This window comes from Tursiops truncatus, chromosome 16, assembly GCF_011762595.2.
Source record: "Tursiops truncatus isolate mTurTru1 chromosome 16, mTurTru1.mat.Y, whole genome shotgun sequence".
Classification (NCBI taxonomy): domain Eukaryota; kingdom Metazoa; phylum Chordata; class Mammalia; order Artiodactyla; family Delphinidae; genus Tursiops; species Tursiops truncatus.
This window is the reverse complement of record NC_047049.1, coordinates 48884131-48905141: the sequence shown is the minus strand read 5'-3', so window position 1 is coordinate 48905141 and position 21011 is coordinate 48884131. Positions and strand designations below refer to the sequence as shown.

Here is a 21011-nt window from a genome sequence, read left to right as displayed (position 1 = left end):
TCCGGCCAAAAATGGGTGTCTGCCTAAAGAAGGTGTGCCTCTTTACCTGATACCCACATGCTTATGAGAAGTGTCTACCTAGGCTGCTAACATGGATCACCTTGCAGGTGACAGGGATTCTCAAAGGAGATGCCTCTGGGAAGGTATCTCCTACCCCAAGGATGACAGTCCCCATGGCCCCGTCACAGCACACACATGCCCAGGTAGCCAGCTCTCGCCTACCTTCCTGATGCCTTCTGAAGGGCTGGACACGCAGTTGTCAGCCCCTCCATTCTTGCTGATGGTCCGCCAGAGCTCAGCAAATGTGCTGTCTTGCTCTAGAGGGTTGGTGCCCTTGGCTCGGAAGTACTCGTACACAGCAGAATCCCGGACGGTGCCGTAAGACATCTCCACTTGTTTGGACAGGTCCTGGAATGTCCTGAAATACAAAATGGCCATGAAACATGGGTACATGTTGCAACTTGCAGGGACACACATGGGCTACAAGGCCCTCCTGAGGTCGGAGCCTGGCTGTGGCCACTGTCCACATCCTTCACTGCCAACCCCCAGCTGTATGAGTCCCTCAGTCTGGAGCACCACTTGCCAGGGCCGCATTCTATCCCAGTTACGTTTCCTCAGTGTAGATTAATTCAATAATGTCACTGAACACCTAAAACCAGGTTCTGTGCTGAGCCTGAAGGACAAAAGGATGAGAAAGACATGTTTCCTGCCCTCAAGGAGCTTAGAGTCTAGCTGCAGAAACATACAGACAGACAGTCACAATATGAAAGAGTCAGGGCAACGTGGGAGGCTGTACACTTAAGGTCTCCAGCTCAAATTCCTGCAGAAGCACAGGAAAGAGAAGCACGTTGGCAAGACTGACGATGGTGACTGGTCTCTGACACTCAGAGATGGCGTGGGGCAGACACACACTCAGAGGTTGTGTCAGTGAAGAGGCATGTTCCCTCCACAGCTTGCAGCTCTTCTGGAGTTCCACCCAATGGTTGCCTTTTAAGAATCTCCGCCCAGTTTGCTTTTCAATAAAGAAAGAAATCTGGGTTTGTACATGAAATCTCTTGACTTTGAAGTGTTGACAATTATTCAAAAGGTGATGAAGATAAAACAGAGCACTTCTGAGAGCCTCAGTCTGTTGCATATGGAGGAGAAGCACGTAGCTCAGGCCGGGTGCATGACGCAGGGAGGGGGCACGTCAGGTAGGTCCACCAGCTGTCCAGGAGCAGATGTCTGAGCTGGGGGCAGAGGAACAGTGCCTTCCTTGGGGTAGAAGGAAGAGTCACATCAGGAAGGACCAACTGGCATAAAGTTTTCACTTGTCCCGAGATGAGCTGTACCTGACTCTGTGTGCTGAGAGGACAGAACTGCAAAAAACAAAAAGCTCAATGGTGAGCCAGCCTCTCTCTCCAGGCTCCAACCTGATCCCTCTTTATTTATTTCTCTTCTGGGAATCTGTCTCTCCTTTTAATCAACCAGAATCATCATCCCCACCTCTCACTGAGTTACTGTTCCCACAAAGAGATCCAGTCATTCCCACCTGATCTACACAACCCTCCATCTTCTGATCTCATCTTCCCCTGTTGCTCCTGCATCCACAGGACCCCAAAGCCAAGGCTGAAATGAGAAATCCCACACAGTCCCCGTTTATGGCACCAAACCACGGAGCTCCATCTTCCTGGAATCCCTTTATCTTACTCATCCACCTGATACACTTCTGCAAACACCCGGAAGTTCCAGCTGCCACCTTTCCCTGTGGGAAGACATCGCCATCCCCCACCTCCCTGACCATCTCTATACCCTGCATGGCTTCTATGGCGGTAAGATCTCACTGTGATTGCAGGAAGCAGCGCAGCAGAATGGGTAAAGCAGGGGCTCTGGAGTCCAACTACCTGCCTTGCCTCTCAGCTCCACCAGCACTAACACTATGGGCCTGGGCAAATTAGCTGACCTCTCTGTGCCTCAGTTCCCAGATGTTTAAAAGAATAGGGCTAGAAGCAGAGCCTGTAGCAGAGGCTGCTGTGAAGATGAAATGAGGTGATATGTGTTCAACTCTTAGAGCAGTGAATGATGTAAACTCAGTGCCCAATAACTAGGAGCAATACTTCTGTGCTATTATTATATGGCTGGGTCCTCAGTAGATGGAGCCAAAGTAGCCCAGTATTTGCATCCTCAGCACTAGATCCAGGACAGTTGCCAGCCTGCACACAGAGGAACCAGCGATGAATGCTTCCTCCTGTTTTGGAGACACACTCCATGGAATTCCTTCAGGCACTGCTACATGGCCCAGAAACAGAGCTCAGGATTCGTTTCAACACATTACAGATGAAAGAAAACACAAAATAACAAATTTGATGAAGAAATCTTTCTAATTATTGTTCATTATTTATATCTAATTAAACCAAGATGTTCCTTTGCTTAAAGGGCCCCAAGGGTTGTAACTCTGTCGTAATCTGCCTGTAATGAAAGGAAGAGGGATCTTTTTTTCCCCCGCATTTTTTATTTTTCTCATGGTAATACAAACAAACACAAGGCTTTGATGAATGGGAAACATCAGGATGAATTACACAGTTGAGTCTAAATACTGAACTGCTCTAAATTACTGCAGTTTCGGTGAGTCTGGAATGAATGTGTAACCGCCAAGGAGTTCAGCACTACCGTTTCATCCCCATGTTTGAAAGGTAGATTTCCTCTCTCCTCTTGCTATTTATTCACAACGGAGCTCCTGGCCAGAGGCTCAGGGAGCATCTCTGGAATGCAAGCAGGCAGCCCAAATGTTATTGGCTTCATGTCCATTTCTGTCCCCTTAGAGGTCATTGTTCCCATCCCAAAACACCACCACCATCTTTGCTGTGCCAGCCCCCTGGCCTCCATCCATCATCTCCGGTAGCCATGAGTCTGTGTAGAAGGATCTTTCCCGACTTAAATGCACATTGCCTCTTTCAGGGAAGGTCTCCAAGCTCATTAACACACAGGAAGTATTACCATCATATTTCAGAGTGACTAAACCTAAGTCTCTTTGGAATCCGGCGGGAGGGCCTGACTACTCATGGACCAAAGCTGTCATCTCCCTGGGGCACTTATTCTCTTGTCCGATTGCTCAGTTTTGGAAGGGACATGGAAGGAGGAATAAAGAACAGCCAGCCATCCAGGCTCCAAGCCATCAGTCAGCAGAAGACAGATGTTCACATCAGATAAGACGCCCATCCAAACAAGCAAGGGAGGCTTAGCCTGGAGAAGGCTGCGCTAGCAACACACTTAATTTAGCATGTTTCCCCAAACAGTCTCTTCAGCAACAACTGCTAGAAGTGTCCAAGCACCCTCACCACAGAGATGGAGGAGAGGCACACGTGGTGCCTCTATAAACCAAAATCATGCACGATACAACTGGCTGAAGTCATCCAACCAGGCGTCGCATCCACAGTCAGCTAGCTAGCTAGTTAGTTAGTTGGTACTAGGTAAGGCACAGAGGCACCTAGGCAAGGAATGCATGGTGGGCCTCATCAAGGGGTTCATAGTGATGGGTGATGAGTGGTCAGAGAAGTAAACCAACGGTAACTAAACAATGTGAGAGGGACTAAAGTGGAGTTCTGCATGAGGGGTCCTGGAAGCACACAGGAGAAGCACCTAGCCTGTTGGCCAGAGCTAAAAGAAGGATTTCTAGAGAAGGAAGCCTGCCTGGGTCTGGATTGACTAATTAAGTGTCCTGTGCAGGCATGCACACTTAGCGGCTGACACCCAGCTCTGTGCTCGGCTGCCTATCTCCTTACTTCACCTTTTAGTAACGACGAGTGTTACAATCCTCCCATGGCAAAGCTTAGCCTCTCTCCCGTGCTTTCCACTGAGCCAGTATCTTTTACTCAATTGAACCCTATTGAAACTGGGTTTGGGACCAATAGGAGCTGCTTCTCTGCATCTCCTGGCCTGGATGGCTGATTTTTGGGATCTTCCCTAGCTGAAAGCATAGCTGACTCCTGTGAGCACATCAGACTGTCTCACAAAAGAACTCTGTAAGCATCCCTTGCCTCTGAGAGCAGTTTCCTCCAATTAAACAGGCACCTCCTGGAAGTCCCACAATGTCTCCTTCAGCTGCGGCCAAGGACAGTCTACCCAGGTCGGCACCACCTCCCTCCCTCCCCGTACCTTTCTCCATAAGTCAATCTTACTATTTCCCAGGTACATTTTCATTAAAAAAGAGATAAATTTGTTTCCAGCATGAGAAAAATCGATAACACAGAATGTATAAATACATCTTTGCATGTTACAGAAATACTTACATTGGCAATGAAGATAAATACACTTGCAACAAGAGGAGAATCAATATACAGTATATGTAAAACAGATTTCAACAACTGTGGGGATGCCATCATCACGGGTCTGATAAATCTAAACCCCAAAGCCCTGTTATTCTTGCTTAAGGAGAAAAGGAATGGGAATTCCCTGGCGGGCCAGTGGTTAGGACTCTGTGCTTCCACTGCAGGGAGCACGGCTTCCATCCCTTGTCAGGGAACTAAGATCACACATGTTACGACGCGGCCAAGAAGAGAAAAAGAGAGAGTGAGAGAAAAGGAAATAGTGGAGTACCCCAAAAGTTACAGGCAGGTGGGGATGCTCATCCTTGTAATCTGAAGCTGTCGTAACTACAGCCCACAGATGCCTTTACTATCATTCTGGCAGCCTCACTTTTCTTTTCTTTTTTTTTTTCAATTAATTAATTTACTTTGTTTATTTATTTTTGGCTGAGTTGGGTCTTCGTTGCTGCGCATGGGCTTTCTCTAGCTGCGGCGAGCGGGGGCTACTCTGTGTTGCAGTGTGCAGGCTTCTCATTGCGGTGGCTTCTCCTGTTGCAGAGCACAGGCTCTAGGCACACCGGCTTCACTAGTTGTGGCTCGTGGGCTCAGTAGTTGTGGCGCGGGGGCTTAGTTGCTTCTGTGGCACGTGGGATCTTCCCGGATCAGGGCTCAAACCCGTGTCCCCTGCATTGGCAGGCGGATTCCTAACCACTGCGCTACCAGGGAAGCCCCCTCACTTTTCTCTCTCGTGTCTGACTCGACAAGAATGGTGCTGTGCCAATCAGTTGGGATTGCCTGGTCAGGTTCCACAGCCTCCTTCCGGGACGTTTGGGTACCAGAGCTGCCCATTTCCCTGCCCTTCCTGAGCTTCTTCCCAGGGCTCCCCCTGTGCTTCCAGTCTCTCTAATCCTTCTCCCATGCAGTGGCTCCAACCCAGGGCTCCGCCACATTTCCCATTCTCTCCACCCCAGACCTGGGTTCTTCAAGGCGAACAGGACCTCAGGTGAAGGCTGAGACACTCCAAGATGCTTCTCAACCTTGGGCCCTGAAAGGCATCTCAGGGTCTTCATTCTTTCCTTCATCCAATGAAAAAACATCCTATTTCCTGAGCATCTGCTTCTGTCAAGCACTGTTCTAGGTCTAAGGATATGAGCAACGCAAAGTTCCCACTCTTGGGGAGTTTGCACGATGGAGGTGGGAGAGAGAAACAAACATATGAGCAACAAACAAAAGAACCAATAATTACAAAATGCTGGGGTCAGCAAATTTTCTGGGAAGGGACAGAGAGCACGTACGTAGGTAGTAAGGGCCACACACCACTCTGTTGCATATTCCTTGATTTTGTGTTTTGGGTTTTTTTTTTAGAACATTGTAAAATGTTTCAAAAAAAGAAAAACAATCTTAGCTTGCAGGCTGCAGGAAAATAGGCTGCTGGCCAGATGTGGCCTGTGGGGACGTAGTCAGCCGACTGCCGATGTCATGTTTCCAGTGATGAAAAGTGCTACGAAGAGTAATAAAGCAAAGTAAGGGTTACAGAAAATGATGGAGGAAGTGATTATATGAAGTATGCAGGGGGGTGTTTTAGCTATTGGAGCTGACATCGAGGGCGTGTGTTTCTTCACCACTTTTTCGTGACCTGGTCTGGGAGGAGGTGAGAGTAGAGACTGCTGAGGGCAGGGCTCAGACCTGGAGACGCTTGCCTTCCAAGGAGCAGAGGCCGGCAGGCTCGAAGCTCATCAGCCTCTCTCCCCCGGAATGGCCCCCTTAACGTGGACCAGGGTCCCCGCTGGGAGGCTGGGGCAGGCGATGCTGGATATTACACGGGGCTCCTTTGTATCTAATCTACAGGCTGTCATCTGAGTGACTGTATCCCAGCTCAGGAAACTGTCAGGTTAACACTGTATGAGGACACTTAGTGACCCACCGAGATGAGGGTCACATGGCAGGAAAATGCCTCTTTGTAGGACACAGGAGGCCAGGAAGCCCTTCTTCAAAAGTGTGCCCCACGTGCCAGTCACAGAGGGCCCGGTGGGCACCGGGTACCCAGCTGATGTGTGCTCACTCCCTCCCCCAATCTTCCCTCCACATTCTTTTCCCTCCAAATCCCATTTCTTTGATTACTATTGAAATTCAAAGATGCCCAAAGTACGCTAAGGAAAAAAAAAAAAAACCTCAATGCATTTGGATGTAGTATATTTCCATTCTTATAAAGAGTAACCATTAATAAATGTATGTCAATATAGGGACAAAAACAGGAGGAATGTGCACTGAACAGTAATGAGACTTCCACTTTGTATAAATGTATTTCTGTAAAATTTGCATTTTTTATTACGTTGTAAACACAAGTGTGATCTGAATGATTTAACAAATCCTTCTGCTGCCCAAGTGTCAGTTCTGGGCCTTGGGAATTTAGCTCTGCGCTCTTCTGTCACCTCCACGTCCACCCCTTCCACCAACCGCCCCTGCAGCCAAGATCTGCTTGGAAGAAAGAGGCCTCTCTCCTGCCCCATTACACTCGTGCCTCGCTGACTGTAGGGAGAGGGCTCCAAGGGGCTGTGATAGTCGCATCTTCCATCCATGGAGCAAAACAAACACGCCCGTATTAACCCCAAGGGGGCTGAGCCATCCTGGGCATCCAGGGCCCGTCAGGACCAAGGTTCCCTCACCAAAGCAGGCTGGAGTTTCCCTTACTTGCACATTTCCTGCTTGGATTCAGCCCAGCTCAGGTGCCCTTGGCTGCCAAAGCAGATGGGGGCGGCTAGACATGAGTTTCTGAAAGAAGGGCATACGCGTCCCATGTTTGTGATTTGCTAAATGCAGTCTAGACCCTGGAAGTGAGCAGGGCTCAGTAATAGGTGCTGAAGGATCACCTCAGTCAGGCCAGATAACTCTGGGCCAGGTACCGAGCCCAGGCCCTGGCACGTGGCAGAGGTTGGATATCCACATCTTTCACTGGGTCTAATCCGGGGACCTCCAATACCATTGGCAAAGGGTGCTCAGCCCATGGAGACTTCTGTACTCCGGTTTTACCTCCTCCAGCCTCTTCTCAGACTACCCTGCTCTCGGGTGTTAGCCTGGTGGATGTCCTGCTCTCTTAGGCCTCTGAGCCTTCACTCAGGCTCACTGTCTGTTCCCCACACAGTTCCCTGCCTTCATGTGACTAAAACCCACCCTTCTTTCAGGAATCAGCTCAGCTGTCATCTCCAGTAGAAAGAGTGGATTCCCCCCCTGGGCCCATGCCCCCTCTATGTGCTCCCCGCTTAGTCTATCCTACCTCCTGGACTTCATGTGGCTACTGACATGCCTGTTTCCCCCACTTTGACAGTGGGCTCCCTCAGGGCTGGAGTCTGTGTACATCTCTGGATCCCTGTCACCCCTCATATGGTCTGACAGACAGTGTGTGCTGAGTTCATGCTTTCTGGAAGAATCAAATCTAGTTTAAAAACAACTCTGTGTTTACAGCTGAATATGGCTGGAGAAAATCCAAGTTGGAGACTAGCACAGTGACGGGCCGAACTTTAGAATCATGACCACTAACCTCAAGTGACCCCTAAGGCTGCCTGGCAATCTAAATTCTCCTGTTCAATTCACCCTCTCACTCTCTTAGATGACTCTCAGACAAGGGACCCTACTTCCAATTTCCTAAGGGAGTAGAAGCAATCAGTAGAGAAATTTGCCTCTCTATAAAGAACTTCCTTTTCAAAAACCATCAAATACCTGCTTTTCAACACACTGGCTCTGTCTTTGCTCCTATTTATTTCTAACTGTTTGTCTCCTGGATCCCAGACTTTCTTGCTTTCTCAAGTACATTGCCCTTCCAGGTGTCATCTTTATCTCCCACATCATGAAATTGCTTCTCTCTATAGGTCATTTCCATCAGCATACAAACCCATACATCTTCTATCTTTTACAAAAAAATCCTGCTTTGAGTTCCCATCCTCCTCCAACCACTCTCCAGTTCTTCCAGGGAGCTGTCTATGGTCACTGCCTCCATTACTCTCTTCCCATTTCTCATGAACCTAGCTGAAGCTTTCATCCCACCACTCAACTGAAGCTGCTTCTGTCAAGGTCATTAATGATCTCTCAAGCACAGTGGCCCATTCCCAGTCTTCACTTTACTCCCACCCACCAGCATTTATTTGACAAACTTGATCAATCTGTCCCTCCGTCACTTGGCTGCTGGGACGGCACCTTTCTTAGCTCTCCCACCTTGCAGGCACCTCCCTATCCATCTCCTTTCTAGTTCTTGCTCTCTTTTCAGACTCTGAATCTTGGGGTGTCCCGGGTTCAATCCACAGATTCCTTCTCTTCTCTGGTGACCCCCCTTCACCACAATCTGGTCAGGTCAGTTGGCTGTAGATACATCTATACACTGCTGGCTCCATTGGACCACCCCAGCCCTGATCCACCCCGCGGACTTTAGGCAGCTGCCCCCTGACATCTCCATATGGATGGCTATTAGGTCCCTACACCAATCATGTTCAAATCCAAGTTCTTGAATCGCAAACCCCCAAACCTACCACCAAAACTGCTCTGTTTTTAGTTCATCCACCTCAGTCAAATGTTGCTCTGTTTTTGACATGCTGTAGCCAAAAGCCATGGGGTCACTACTGATTCCTCTCTCTTGCATATTTTACATACAATCTCAGCATGTTTGATATCTTCTGCCATCAAGATAGATGCAGAATCACATTGCTTCTCATCACGTTCACGATGAACCACTCTGTGTCTTACCTGGATATTGAGATCATCTCCCCAGTGGTTTTCTTGCTTCCACCTTTAACTCTATAGTCTGTTACTTGGGGGATAAGTAGGGTATCCTTTCAAAATCTAAGTCAGATCGTGTGACCTCATTGCTAGAAACCCTCCAATTGCTTCTCACCTCTCCAAGAAACACCCTCAATCCTCACGTGGCCTGAAAGGTCACACACAATCTGGACCCAATACCTCTGCTCTCACCACACTGGCTGCTCTGCCTTCCTGCCTTGGGGGTTCTGCAGCTGTTTTTCTCCACGTCCTATACTCTTCCCTCACATCTCTAATTGGCTCATTCCCTCAGTGCTTTGGGAACATCAAATGTCACCTTCTCCATGAGACCTTTGTTGACAACCCTCTATAAAATACCACCCTCTTTAAATTATATGATAAAAACAAAGAAACATATGACAGGCTGTTTCATGGCAGTTCTCCCCCTAGAATGGGACTTGTCTGGCTTATTGCAATGTCACCAGTGCCTACACCTGCATGACCAATCATCCCAGTTTGCACAGGACAGAGAGGTTTCCTGGGTTACAGGACTCTCAGTGCTAAAACCAGGGAAGTTCCAGCCAAGTTGTGGTAATATCCCCCCTACCTACAACAGTGCCTGGCACATAGTAGATGCTCTAATAAACATGGATTGTTATGTGCATGAATAATATATTAACGAATTAGCCTTTTTCTCACTTTCCCATTATCTAGGTTGGACATTCTGTTGGAAAGGTCTTGGGTTGACCAGTGTCCTTTCAGGACAAGCGTGGGCCGGTCATCTGCAGAGAAGCAAGCATACTGATGGCTTGGGGAGTCTGAATGGGAGAGCTGTAGCCTTGGGCCAGGAGGTACAGCACAGAGCTACATGGTCAGAGCCAGGCCAGGAGCAAATCACCAAGAAGCCCAGGGATCAGGCTGGGCTCTCCACGGGCTTCCTTCTCAGGGTCTGGAAGCTTCAGGATCAAGCTTCCTTATGGATCTGATGGACATCAGCACTGGCTGAGAGTCTCCTCCTGGGTCTGCATCCCCAGCAGCTGCTCTCTGCCTCCCTAGCTCCCATGCCCCTCCTACTCGGCGGGAGCCCCACACAAACAGCTCCACCAGGCGGCAATACCACCATGCCGGGAACACGACTGGCTCCCAGCTCTCCGCACCCACAAATATTTGCCGCCACAAATCCATACAAAAGCAGGACGCACCATTAACCTTTAATACATCAGTGTTAGGGCTCTTACTCCATTGCGAGGCTGTCATAAATGTGACTGAAATGCAAATCATAGCGGCAGCCCTCCGGGAGGGTGTGAAGGTGCCTTCACTGTCTCCTGGCACAGCCTGCATCCTCTGTGCTCTGGAGAAACAGCCTGAGTCTCCTCCCTCCCTGCTGGCTTTTGTTTTCACTCTCTTCCCCTCCCTCTGCTCCTTCTTTCCAGATGTCTGACTGAGTCCCTCTATTATGTCAGCTTCCCCAGCATGCAGTCACTTGATATGCTAGGAGAAAGCTATAGTAATGCTAACTTCCAGACACTGTGCTAAGACTTCATTGGTATTGCTTCATTTAACCTTGGCCATAATTTCATGAAGTTATTATTATCCCTCCCTTTTAGAGATGAAGAATCAAGGCTCAAGGAGATTAAGCAACTATGGAAGGCCACAGAAGCAGCAAGAAGAAGAGCCATCTCCCCACTCAGGACTGGCTTGATCCAAAAACCCACACATTCGATCACCATCCTACAGTGATGTTAGGCAGCCCTTAGCTAAGTGTGGAGGATTAACAAGTAAGCAGACGATCAAAAATATCGTGCAGAATATATTGCTAGAAATAAGCTCAGAGTCATTAGAACACGATGTTGAACCTATCCCAGCTTGGCAGATGAGAGACTGAGGGTGGGGAAAAGGAGGCAGGGTTAGCAGGAAAGGCAGGGCTTAAGTTGAGACTTAAGGAGAAAGCGGAAACTGACATTGGAGGGGGAATAAAAGATGTTCTGTGCAAAGGTGATAGTATTTTCAAACCATGGATGTCTTGAGAGCAAAACCTCCTGAGAACTATTCATGGTTTACTACAAGGGAGCAGAAATGGTAAGTAACCAAGAAGCACTAAGGATAGGATTGAGGAAATAATTATTCATAAAATACTTATAGGCTAGTATAATGGGATGGAAAAGCAAAAATGATGGTGTACCCTGGACAATTACAGGGTCCAAGCATCTGGGAGATGAGCAGGTGGGCACGTCCTGTACAATGGGCAGCAGGGAAGGCACTGCAGAAAGCTATCACACGTGTTTTAAAAGGCAGGGCTGAGGAGTCACAGTGAGCCCACGTGCTTGCACGTGAGTGTGCATGCACATGGGTGTGCATGCACGCCTGTGCACATGTGTTCAGGGCCTGGGTGTGTGCATGTATGTGTGTGCATGGAAGGACTCCAGGGCAGAAAGAAGAGAGGAAAGAGGGAGAGGGGTATGGCTGGAGGGCTGGGACACTCAGATTAAGGGATGTCATTTGCTCTGACAAATGTTAAAATAAACGAGCAGCTATGGGTTCTTCGGTAGCAGAATGGTGACCTCATAGGAGGCAGATTTGTATGACGGGGAAACCAACCAAAGCATCTAGTGCAGGGATCATAGCACATGACACATCTTGCCCACTTGAGTGTGTTTATGGGCCTGGGCAGTTAGCACTCCTTGCGCAAGAAATTGGAGACTCAGGCCCTTGCCATGTGGGGAAGCTGGAGAGAAAATACTAGCGCATGTGAGTCTGTTATTGAACAATACAAACCCAGCTGTAATTAAATGTGAAGCCACAGGATGCTAGCCATTCTGAATCAGTCTGCAGAATAATCACTTAACAAGGATATGGACGCCGATGGAGAGGTTAGGGAAGGGAGTTGGGAGGACAGAGGTATGTTCTGATACTGATGAGTCTTGCTTGGTTCAGGGACGGAGGGGGCCCTACTTTGTGCCAGGTGCTACACGAGGGTCAGCTCATTTCATCTACGGAAACACACTTCGTGACAAGTTATTCGACCCCTTCCTAGATGAGGAAATGATGACGTTTTTAGGGCTAGCCCCATGCCAGGGCCAAGCTGAGCTTGCTGGTCTGTCTGATCCCGAGCTTTCCCAGGCCTGTATCTCTGAGATGCCAGAGAGGCCTTCCCAAACCAGCTCCAACTTGGGGTGATGTCCCTGCTGTGGACCATTCAGTTACAGCTGGTTTTCTCTTGGACAAAAGGCTCTTCTAGCACCATTAGCAATGCCAGGTGCCAGCCGCACCACCCCAGAAAGTCCCACCAGCCAAACGGCCTTGATCTGACACTCTCTCTGGCTAGTGACAGAGGCTGTCTGCTTCAGTCCCCAGGCAGGCACTGTCGGAAGCTGGCTGTGCCCGAGCAGAGGAACACTGCCTACAGCTGCAGCACTGGGATGCTGGCAGAACTACACATGGTCCTGCTTTTTGTTCTCTAAGATAATTCATCCCATTAACTTCTTAGGGTTTGGGCAAAACACTCAGGACAGCTCTGCAGTGTCCAACAGGAGACTGTCTGATGGGAGCAAAACACCTAGCTGTGGAACACTACATAAAGCACCCCAGAGAAATTTCTGGAAAAGTTTCTGCAGCCTGGGGGACAAAGAGAAGGATTCCGGCACTTAGTGGGGGCATCCAAATATATGCAAGCCTTCCTGTGCCATCTCCTCTTTTATTACTGGATCCTCGTAATAGCTCTGGATGGAAGTTATTACAGTCCTCATTCTCAGGACTCTGTGAGGCGAACTAACTTCTGCAAGAATTAGAGACTTACGCCAACTTACCCAAGACCATGTAGCATCAGCACTAGAGCTGAGCATGTACATCTGTCTGTTCCGGCTGCAAAGCCTGGCTCTACACCTTGACGTGGTACCTCCTGAGAAACAGGAGCAAGTTAGGGAAGCAACATGGGCTACTTTGGTGAATCTGGGAGGTCTGGGACCTGGGTTCTGGGCTCTGCCTAGAGAACACGGCACCTCCCTGCTCTGAGGGGCACCCGTCCTGGGGTGACAGTGCGGGGCAGGGGTCCAGGGCTTCAGTGCTGGAGTCAGACTGTGGTTGTGAGTATCACACTACACTGCTAGCTCTATGGCCTTGGATAAGATGCTCAACCTCTCTGTGCCTCGGTTTCCTCATCTATACAACAGGGCTACTCGCAAGATTGAGTGAATTCAGGAAAAGCCCTGAGAATAGTGCTGGATCCTGGGACACACTTGATCAACAGTTGCCTCAGTTTCCCTAACTATTCAATGAGAAAACTAGGCTGTGTCATGGTTATAAGCCGCCAGTCCTCAGGACAGGTCCAGGAGTGGCTGGATTGGTCCAGCGTAGTGTTTGTGTTAAATTCGAATGGTTTTAACGTGGGCATGTGATTTCTGGGTCATCACAAGCTCCGCTGCTCTTAGACTCTCATGGACACTCTCTGCACAGCCCCGTAAACATTCGTGACTGAAACCCCTGGACAAGATGCTCTCTTAGATCTCCCCGCACCGTGATATCTCATGAGTCTATGGCCTGGGCTGGAACTCAAAACCTCATCTTATTTAGGATTCCCTCTTCTGACAAAGCAGCAGTGCCATGGACTGTTTTCTCTGAAAACTGGAATCTCATTTTTCAGTGTCTGTCAGGGCTCAGAGCCACCGAGAGGAGGACCCCACAAAGAACAGGCTTCTAGCAATTAAAATCCAGTTTGTCCAGATGCCAGGAGACTTGCCCCTATGGGAAGCTGACAGCCACCTCCCCAGAAGCAGAGGTCTCGGGAGCTTGTCTCCAAGTTACACCGAGGCTGTGGCCACAACCCACCTAATGGGGCAAAGCAAATTAACCACCTTCAAAGGTATCTGCTCAGGTCTCTGTGGGCTTCCCTGACCCTTAGCAGCATAATATGGTCCCCACGGTGCCTAGGGATGAAAGAAAAATGCACAAAAACCAGCCACAAACCCAAAGCGAAGCCAACCCCTTCCTCGATGTAGCAGGGAGGGTTGATGGTAAATTTTAGGAAGATGCTGGCTGTCATCTTCAAGAGAAATGAGCATTCCATGGGAACCTTCAAAGGACTATGTTGTTCAAAGATGGGGTGCCCTGTGTCTGCCACCCATCCAGACTGCTGTGTCTGCCCAAATCAAGGCTCTGCCTCAAATGTCCCCCTCCTGCCATGTTCACAGGCCATCCACATTCACAGCCACCTCCCGTGTCTCCTGGGATTCAGAACCTGGAGCACCAGGGCCAGGCTGTTCCTGGACCTTTATTCCCAGATCACAAGAGTCACTAAGTAGACAGTGCACTTCCATTTGATTGAGTGGATGAAGGATGTATAAGCACACATCTCTGCTGCCTCAGCCATGTTTTTTCTCCTTTTCTTCTCTTCTGGAGGCTCTGCAATAGTCACTTGACCTTGATGTGCAGTAGAACAGGAACACAGAAGTCAGGTCTCAGTAAGGAGCTCCTAGCTGGGAGTCAAAGATCACAGCCTGAGAGCTCACATGTAAGAGCCTTCAGCAAGAAGAATCATACTGTGTAAAGAACACCTACTATGTCTCAGGCACCTGTCAAAATCCTCATGAAACCCAAGAGAGCTAAATATGGACATCTCAATTTTCCTATGAGGAAGCCACGGCATATGAAATAGGTGACTTATGTGGTCCTGCAGCCAGTAGGGGTGTGAGCAAAGATTCCCTAGCGGTGTCTGACTCCAAAATGCTCTTCTCTTGGAATTAGAGGATGACGTTGAGGCTACACTTCAACTCACAGTCTATGTTTTCAGTTTTTTAATCTCTTGTAATGTCTGAAGTATTCATGTTTTATCATCCTGCATGGGCTGAGGAAGCATTTCAAAGTCCCAGCCAACCTTAGCTGTGCTTGGGGACCCAAGGGATGAGTTCTGTCTCTTTACTGAGAGCCGAGCTTGAAGCTGTAGCCATGGGTACCTTGGAGATGGTGGTGGCAGAGATAATAGAACCTGAGATTTCATTTCCCCAAAGGAAATGAAACTCAGGAGGGCACAACAGGTCCCCTCTCAACTTGGAGACTTTCCTTTCAGCTTTTCAGCATGAATATCTTATTAAGTGCTGTATGCCAGTGAAGAGCATTGGCTTTGGTTCAAACAAGCTTACATTTGAACCCAGGCCCTGCTACCTACCAGTTGTGTGAACTGGTTTTCTGCCTCGGTTTCCTCATCTGCAATAATAGTTCAATATGGTAACAAACAAATGATAAAATTTATGTAAAGCACTTAGGCAACTTCTAGCACATTACTGTATAACTCCCTCTTTCTCCAGTAAATGATATGCATCGATGCTGTCATTCCAATTATTATTAGTGTTGTTGCTGAAGTATATTCCCTTACAGAGTCAGGGAAATAGGTATGACTGATATTTCAGTAGACTCCTCTATTATACACTCCAGTTTCCTTTCCATACAAGAAAACTCCAGCATCCCCAGGGTCATACCTGGGCAGTGACCAGCCCAAGACATGCACTCAAAGCCCTGGGGCTCGGGATGAAGGATGTCAACACACAGATCCAAAGGTCTCTAAAGAGCCATCTAGTCCACACTCCTACCTCCCCCTGCTTCTTCCAATGGTTGTAAAGGGTTAACATGGTAATGAAAGCATGAGATCCTAGTTCTTATGATATTAATTAAAGTGAAAACTACAGATGGTGTTTAATAACAACTTCATCCCAGCAGGTTCCAGGCACTTTACCTAAATCAAACACATCATAAAGTTGGCATGAGAATCACAGAGCTTGGCCCTGGCACATCTAGCCAGGGACACATGACCTCACCTGGAGTGAAAGTAACAAACCATCTCTATTACTTACGCAGATGTGGCCTTAAATGGCTTGACAGTCTGATTCTACCCTACCACCTCCTGGAGCCAAAAATAAAGGAGTATTGATTGCAAAGATTAATAACGGAGTTCAGGAAGGAAAATGATGCAAGACACCTTTTTCTCTCCCTTCGTGATATAAACGCCTGCCACCCCTGCAACCTAATTTTGTCACCCAGCACACGGGAGTGTATTAATTAAAGTGACACCAAGGACAGGAAAATCTGAGCTCTGGGGGTGTGACTGGAAATACATAAATATGCATCTCCAGGCTGTCTCAGGAAGAGAGGCACGTTGCCAGGCAAGATCAGCATAATTCCACCGAGGGGAGGGGGGAGAGGAGTGCACACAGCTCACCCCTGGAGGTCACGGCTCTGGTTCTCCCAAATGGCTCCCGAAACCAGACAAAGAAACTAGACCAAGAGTGACTATCTGATATCCCACCTCTTTCGTAGAAAACTAGGCCACCACTTTTGTAAACATCCCTTGATATGGCCTGGGGAGTAGCTCATACTTAATGGATAGCTATTATGTGCTCGACTTTCACAATATACTGACACAGAGTGGTGTCATTTTGGATGAGGAAACTGAGGCCCAGTATGGCCAGTCAACGGCTCAGCAGAATTCAAGACCATGTTTGATTAAAATCACCGCCCTGCACTGTTCTGATCAAACAGGAGGTATCAGAGGCCAGGGTACAATGAGAAGGCTTTGTCCAGGGGACCAGTCCTGGGAGAGTCCTTCTGATGGGACATCCCTCCAGGGTCAGAGCTTCCCGCTGCAAGACCATGGCCTGCTGTTTCCGCTCCCAACAGCAGAGGCTACAACGGGACTTGGACTTCCCAGCCGGGGAAGCTCTTCTCCCCAGGGAGGGGCAGGTACTAGCAACTCTCCATGGACAAGTATGAGATTTAGTTGGGATTAACTTGTAAGGCATGAGGAGATGGTGGATGATTTTAGAGACTCCACGTTTGCGTTGCATTATTTAGGTCAATTTCACTGCAGTCAGTAAATCAGTTTCAATAGTCGCCTGTGCTGTATGCCCTGATTTCAGATACTATAGGAGATGTGACCTCACCTCATCCTGAGCTCCCTCACTATAATGTCCTGTTGGGCATCTCCACCTGGACATCTGTGAGCATCTAAAACTTATCTGGTCCCAACTGCCCCTCCCCTGTACACCTCACATCAGGTCAGGCCTCACCAGCCACCCAGGCCCTGGAGCCAGGACCTGGGCTGTCCTGCTTCCTCACTTCAGCCTTCCTCCCATCTGTCATATCCCAACAGGCATGTTCAAGTTGACCTCCTCAATCTTTCTCAGATTTCCCTCCTCCTCCAACAGCAGTGCTGCCCTAGGTCAGGAAAATACAGAGAATGTTCACTGGGCTGTAAGGAGGTGAGAACTAAGCAGAAGCAGAGAGGAACAGATAGAATGAGCTCAGTCTCACTAAGAGCAGGAAAGTAGAACAGATTTCACCCCTGGCATCCTTCTGTGATCCCCATGTTACAGGGGCAGGCATCCTGATATGCAACACTTCTTTAACCAAAGTCTTGTATTATATATCTCCTATTATCTTGCTCGTTCCCCTAATAAGCTGCTATTTTAAAAAAGAAGAAGAAGAAGGCAAATAAGAGAAGATTATTGAGTGCTTACTATGTACAGAGCACCGTTCTGAGTATTTGCAGAACAACCCTTTCAGGCAGGGCCTATTATTGTTCTCAGTTTACAGAAGGGGAGTCCGGGGCCCAGAAGGTTAACTAAGTTGCCCAATGCCATGCCTCCATTAAATACTGGGTCCCCGGTGTGAGTTCAGGCAATATGGCTCCCTAGCCTGCATTCCTTCCATGCTTTAAGCTCCATGAGAACATTCCATAGGTCTGCCTTCTTCCCCAGTAGGTCCCAGAACTGAGCACAGTGCCTGGAACACAGTAGGTAATCAATAAAGATCTGGTGAGTGGATGAGTTCAGACTGTCCTGCTGCAGTGCGTGTCATCACTGTAAGCTCTGAGCATGGTTCCTGTTCCTGGGTCCCTCTGCTCCCCTCGGCTCCTGGCTCCACTGTCTGACTTGGCTTCCCTCCCCTACAAGAAGTGGCACCTCCTCCTTCCCCACCTCTCCATCCATTCAGGCTGAGCCAGTGCTCTCACCCACCATCCCCACAGTCCCCCGAGCAACAGGCAAAGGCGAGCTCCCCAACGATCACACACATCTCACCAGCTGAGCTCTCCCCGTGTTCAGAGGAAAAGCCCGTGCCAAGATACTGTATGTTTTGACCACTGTTATTATGATATAAGGCACATTAGCCACGTGAGGGCATCAGGCACACGTGCACATCCCACAGCTTGTCAGACGCAGGAGTCAGGAATGTTCTGACACAGAGGTGCCAGGAGGAATCCGAAGGAGGAAAATGCACCAACAGCCCTGCCCTTCTCAGCCAAAAGCAGACAGGGGAGTCGAAGGAGGCAGGCAATGCACAGAGAGATCAGATTCCCTTCCCTTCCGGGTGTGAGCAACAGAGTATGTGGCTCTGATGTGCGTGTGTGCGCGCGCGCGTGTGTGTGTACCTGTGTGGCCACCTCTGAGTGGGTGTGTGCGAGCTGATGTGTGTCCTCCCAACGTGGAGCTCTACAGTGGAGGGAAGAAAACGTGACTTTTCTTGACCCTAATCTGAAGCCTGCTTTGCTTAGTGGGCTGGGTCAAGAGAAGCCACTTCTGAGATGTTCTGCTTCTGTGTCAGACCAGGGTAGCAGCTAAGTTGTTGACAGGCTTGCAAACTGTTGGAATGAGAAGGAACTTTAGAAATCTTGTAAAATCCCTGCATTTTATAGAAAAAGAAAGTGAGGCCCAGTAAGGACACTCTTCCAAGGACACACAGCTGTTGAGTTTGCCAGGACTCCCAGAACCCTATGCAGTAGACTTTGCACAGTGCCCGAGGGGCTGTTATAAAACCTGCCACTGCTTTAAGGTAGACCTTATCCTACGTTTCAGCAGCAGAGTAAGGCAAGGCTCCTAAGAAAGGCCACCAATTTTCACACTCAATGTGGCACATCCAAGTCGCATTGGTCAATGCCTTCTCAACTGCTCAGGACTCTTCCTGTGAGTCCAGAAGCCAAGTCATGACAATGCGAGTGTGCTCTAAGGCGTCCAGAGCTCGGGAGGCCAGAGGGAAAAGCAGTGACCCAGAGGACACATGGGAAACCACAGAGGCTTTGCACTGATGAAATCGGGGGTTTGGAAAGCATCATCCAAGTGAGCAATCCCCTTGATTCCCCCAGAGGATGACACAGGGCTAATCACAGGATTCCCCACTACAGGCCTGAGCAAGCATGAGGCCCTAACCAAGTTCGACTCCATGTCCCTCGCCAAGGGGTGTTTCATGGCCATAACCTGAAGCCAGGACATGGTCTTCTCCTACGGCTCTGGGGGGAGGGTGGGGTGAGTAGAAGTGGAGGATGGTGGGAAGTCTATTGATTGAGGACCACTATGTGCCAGGCACTGTGCAGAGCCCTTTGCTGATGGCATCTCTTTCCACAATCACAGAACTTTTGGGAAGTCAGTGCTATCTCACAGAGGAGGGAACTGGGGTTCTGAGAAGACTCCCAGTGCTTCTCTAGGGGACATGTTGAAAGACATGAAAGGCAAATGATTTCCAATGTGGACAAGTCAGCTGCAGAATATAAAAAACAAAACACATGCACATACAACCGTGCTCACACTTTCCTGAGCCTCTAGCTTCCCTCTCCCTCCACTCCTCTACCCCTCTGGTGTGGCTCCCAACCCATCTTCCATCCTAGGCTTCTTCCTGCATCTCCAGTTTGACCACCCAGCCTTACCCCTCATGGCATCCTACCTCAGCCCTGCTTCACGGGTCCTGATTCTACCCATCCTTAGATCAAGCTGTCTCAGACAGGACTGCAGACTCCCACCTCCTAGAACATATTCTGCTGTGATTTGGCTTGCAGTGAGAGATACTGGCAAAATTGTATCATAAAAAATGCATTTTGTTTCCTGTAAAAATGTGATGAAAATATTTTTTATCAAGTTAGCTAATCATATTCTCTTTCTCATCTTTTTTGTAGGAAATAAAATTTTCGATTTTTTTAAAAACAAAGTTCATTAGCCAAATACATTTGGGAAATGCTGAACACTGCGGCTCCCTCCTGGAGATTTACGATGCATAATAACATAGTGAAGACTCTGAGAAGTCCTCTAAAAGAAAACTGTTAACTTTATTTAGCCCAGCTTTTCCAATGTTAGAAAAATAAAGTTACTATGAATTCACTTTTGGAAATGTTGGTGTATAGACTATCCAAAGCCCAGAAGGTTCCAAAATGGGAATCAAATGCTGAGTCAGAATCGAGACTTGTATCAGAAACAGAGCATTCGGGACTTTTTTTTTCCCCTTTACAAGCCCTTGTATTTCCATCTTGAGATTAACTGAAGAAACTCTGCTCCTTGAGAAAGGGAGACGACTAAGGATGACACCTCAGAAAAAGAGCCAAAAACAATATCAGAAGTTAAGGACCTAAGCACAAAATAACATAAAGACATAGTCTTTTGGGGTCTAAAGACAAAATCGAGGACAGCTGAGAACACAAAAAGCACATGTGAATCCCCCGCAACTTCACTTTCTGCTCTCACCCATCAGTCAATGGGGTCTCCCATCTCGCTGGTCAGTAGACCACCACTTCCTGGAAACTGCCGTATCCCTGGACATGCATGTTGATAATGCCCTGTTTTACCTTTTCTCTTCCATCTCTGATTGCAAATCCTCTGTCACCTCCTCCATTTCCTCTGCCTCATCTCACCCACTTACAGATTGTTTGCTGTTTCTCCCTTACCCCTCAAGCCCTCTTACTCTCATGGGGTTATAGCAAGTACCTCCATGATGCCAAAATATGGCCCTTCCACTCTGAGAGCTCCATCAATCAAACTTCTTCCAAAACCAGCTCTTCCTCTTGACTTCTCTATTTCCTCTGAGGGCACTGTCATCACTTAATCCCCTAAACACAAAGTCTTAGGACTATTTACTAATCCTTTCTTTTTCTCCATTTGCCATATTTAACCAAGAGAATTCTACTGCCATCCCTCTTTTTTTTTCATTCCTGCTGCTACCCTTTTAGTTCTTTTT

The 21011-nt window shown here is 48.4% G+C and overlaps 1 protein-coding gene across 3 annotated transcripts in view; it reads right to left on the bottom strand.

Moving 5' to 3' along the window:
* GRID1 (glutamate ionotropic receptor delta type subunit 1) overlaps positions 1-21011 on the bottom strand; it is a 666519-nt gene that overhangs the window by 54620 nt on the left and 590888 nt on the right. For all 3 annotated transcript variants that reach the window (XM_073793383.1, XM_033841989.2, XM_033841990.2), the window contains one exon: positions 223-418. In XM_073793383.1, coding sequence (XP_073649484.1) covers positions 223-418 — 196 coding nt within the window. The remainder of the gene's footprint in view (positions 1-222; positions 419-21011) is intronic.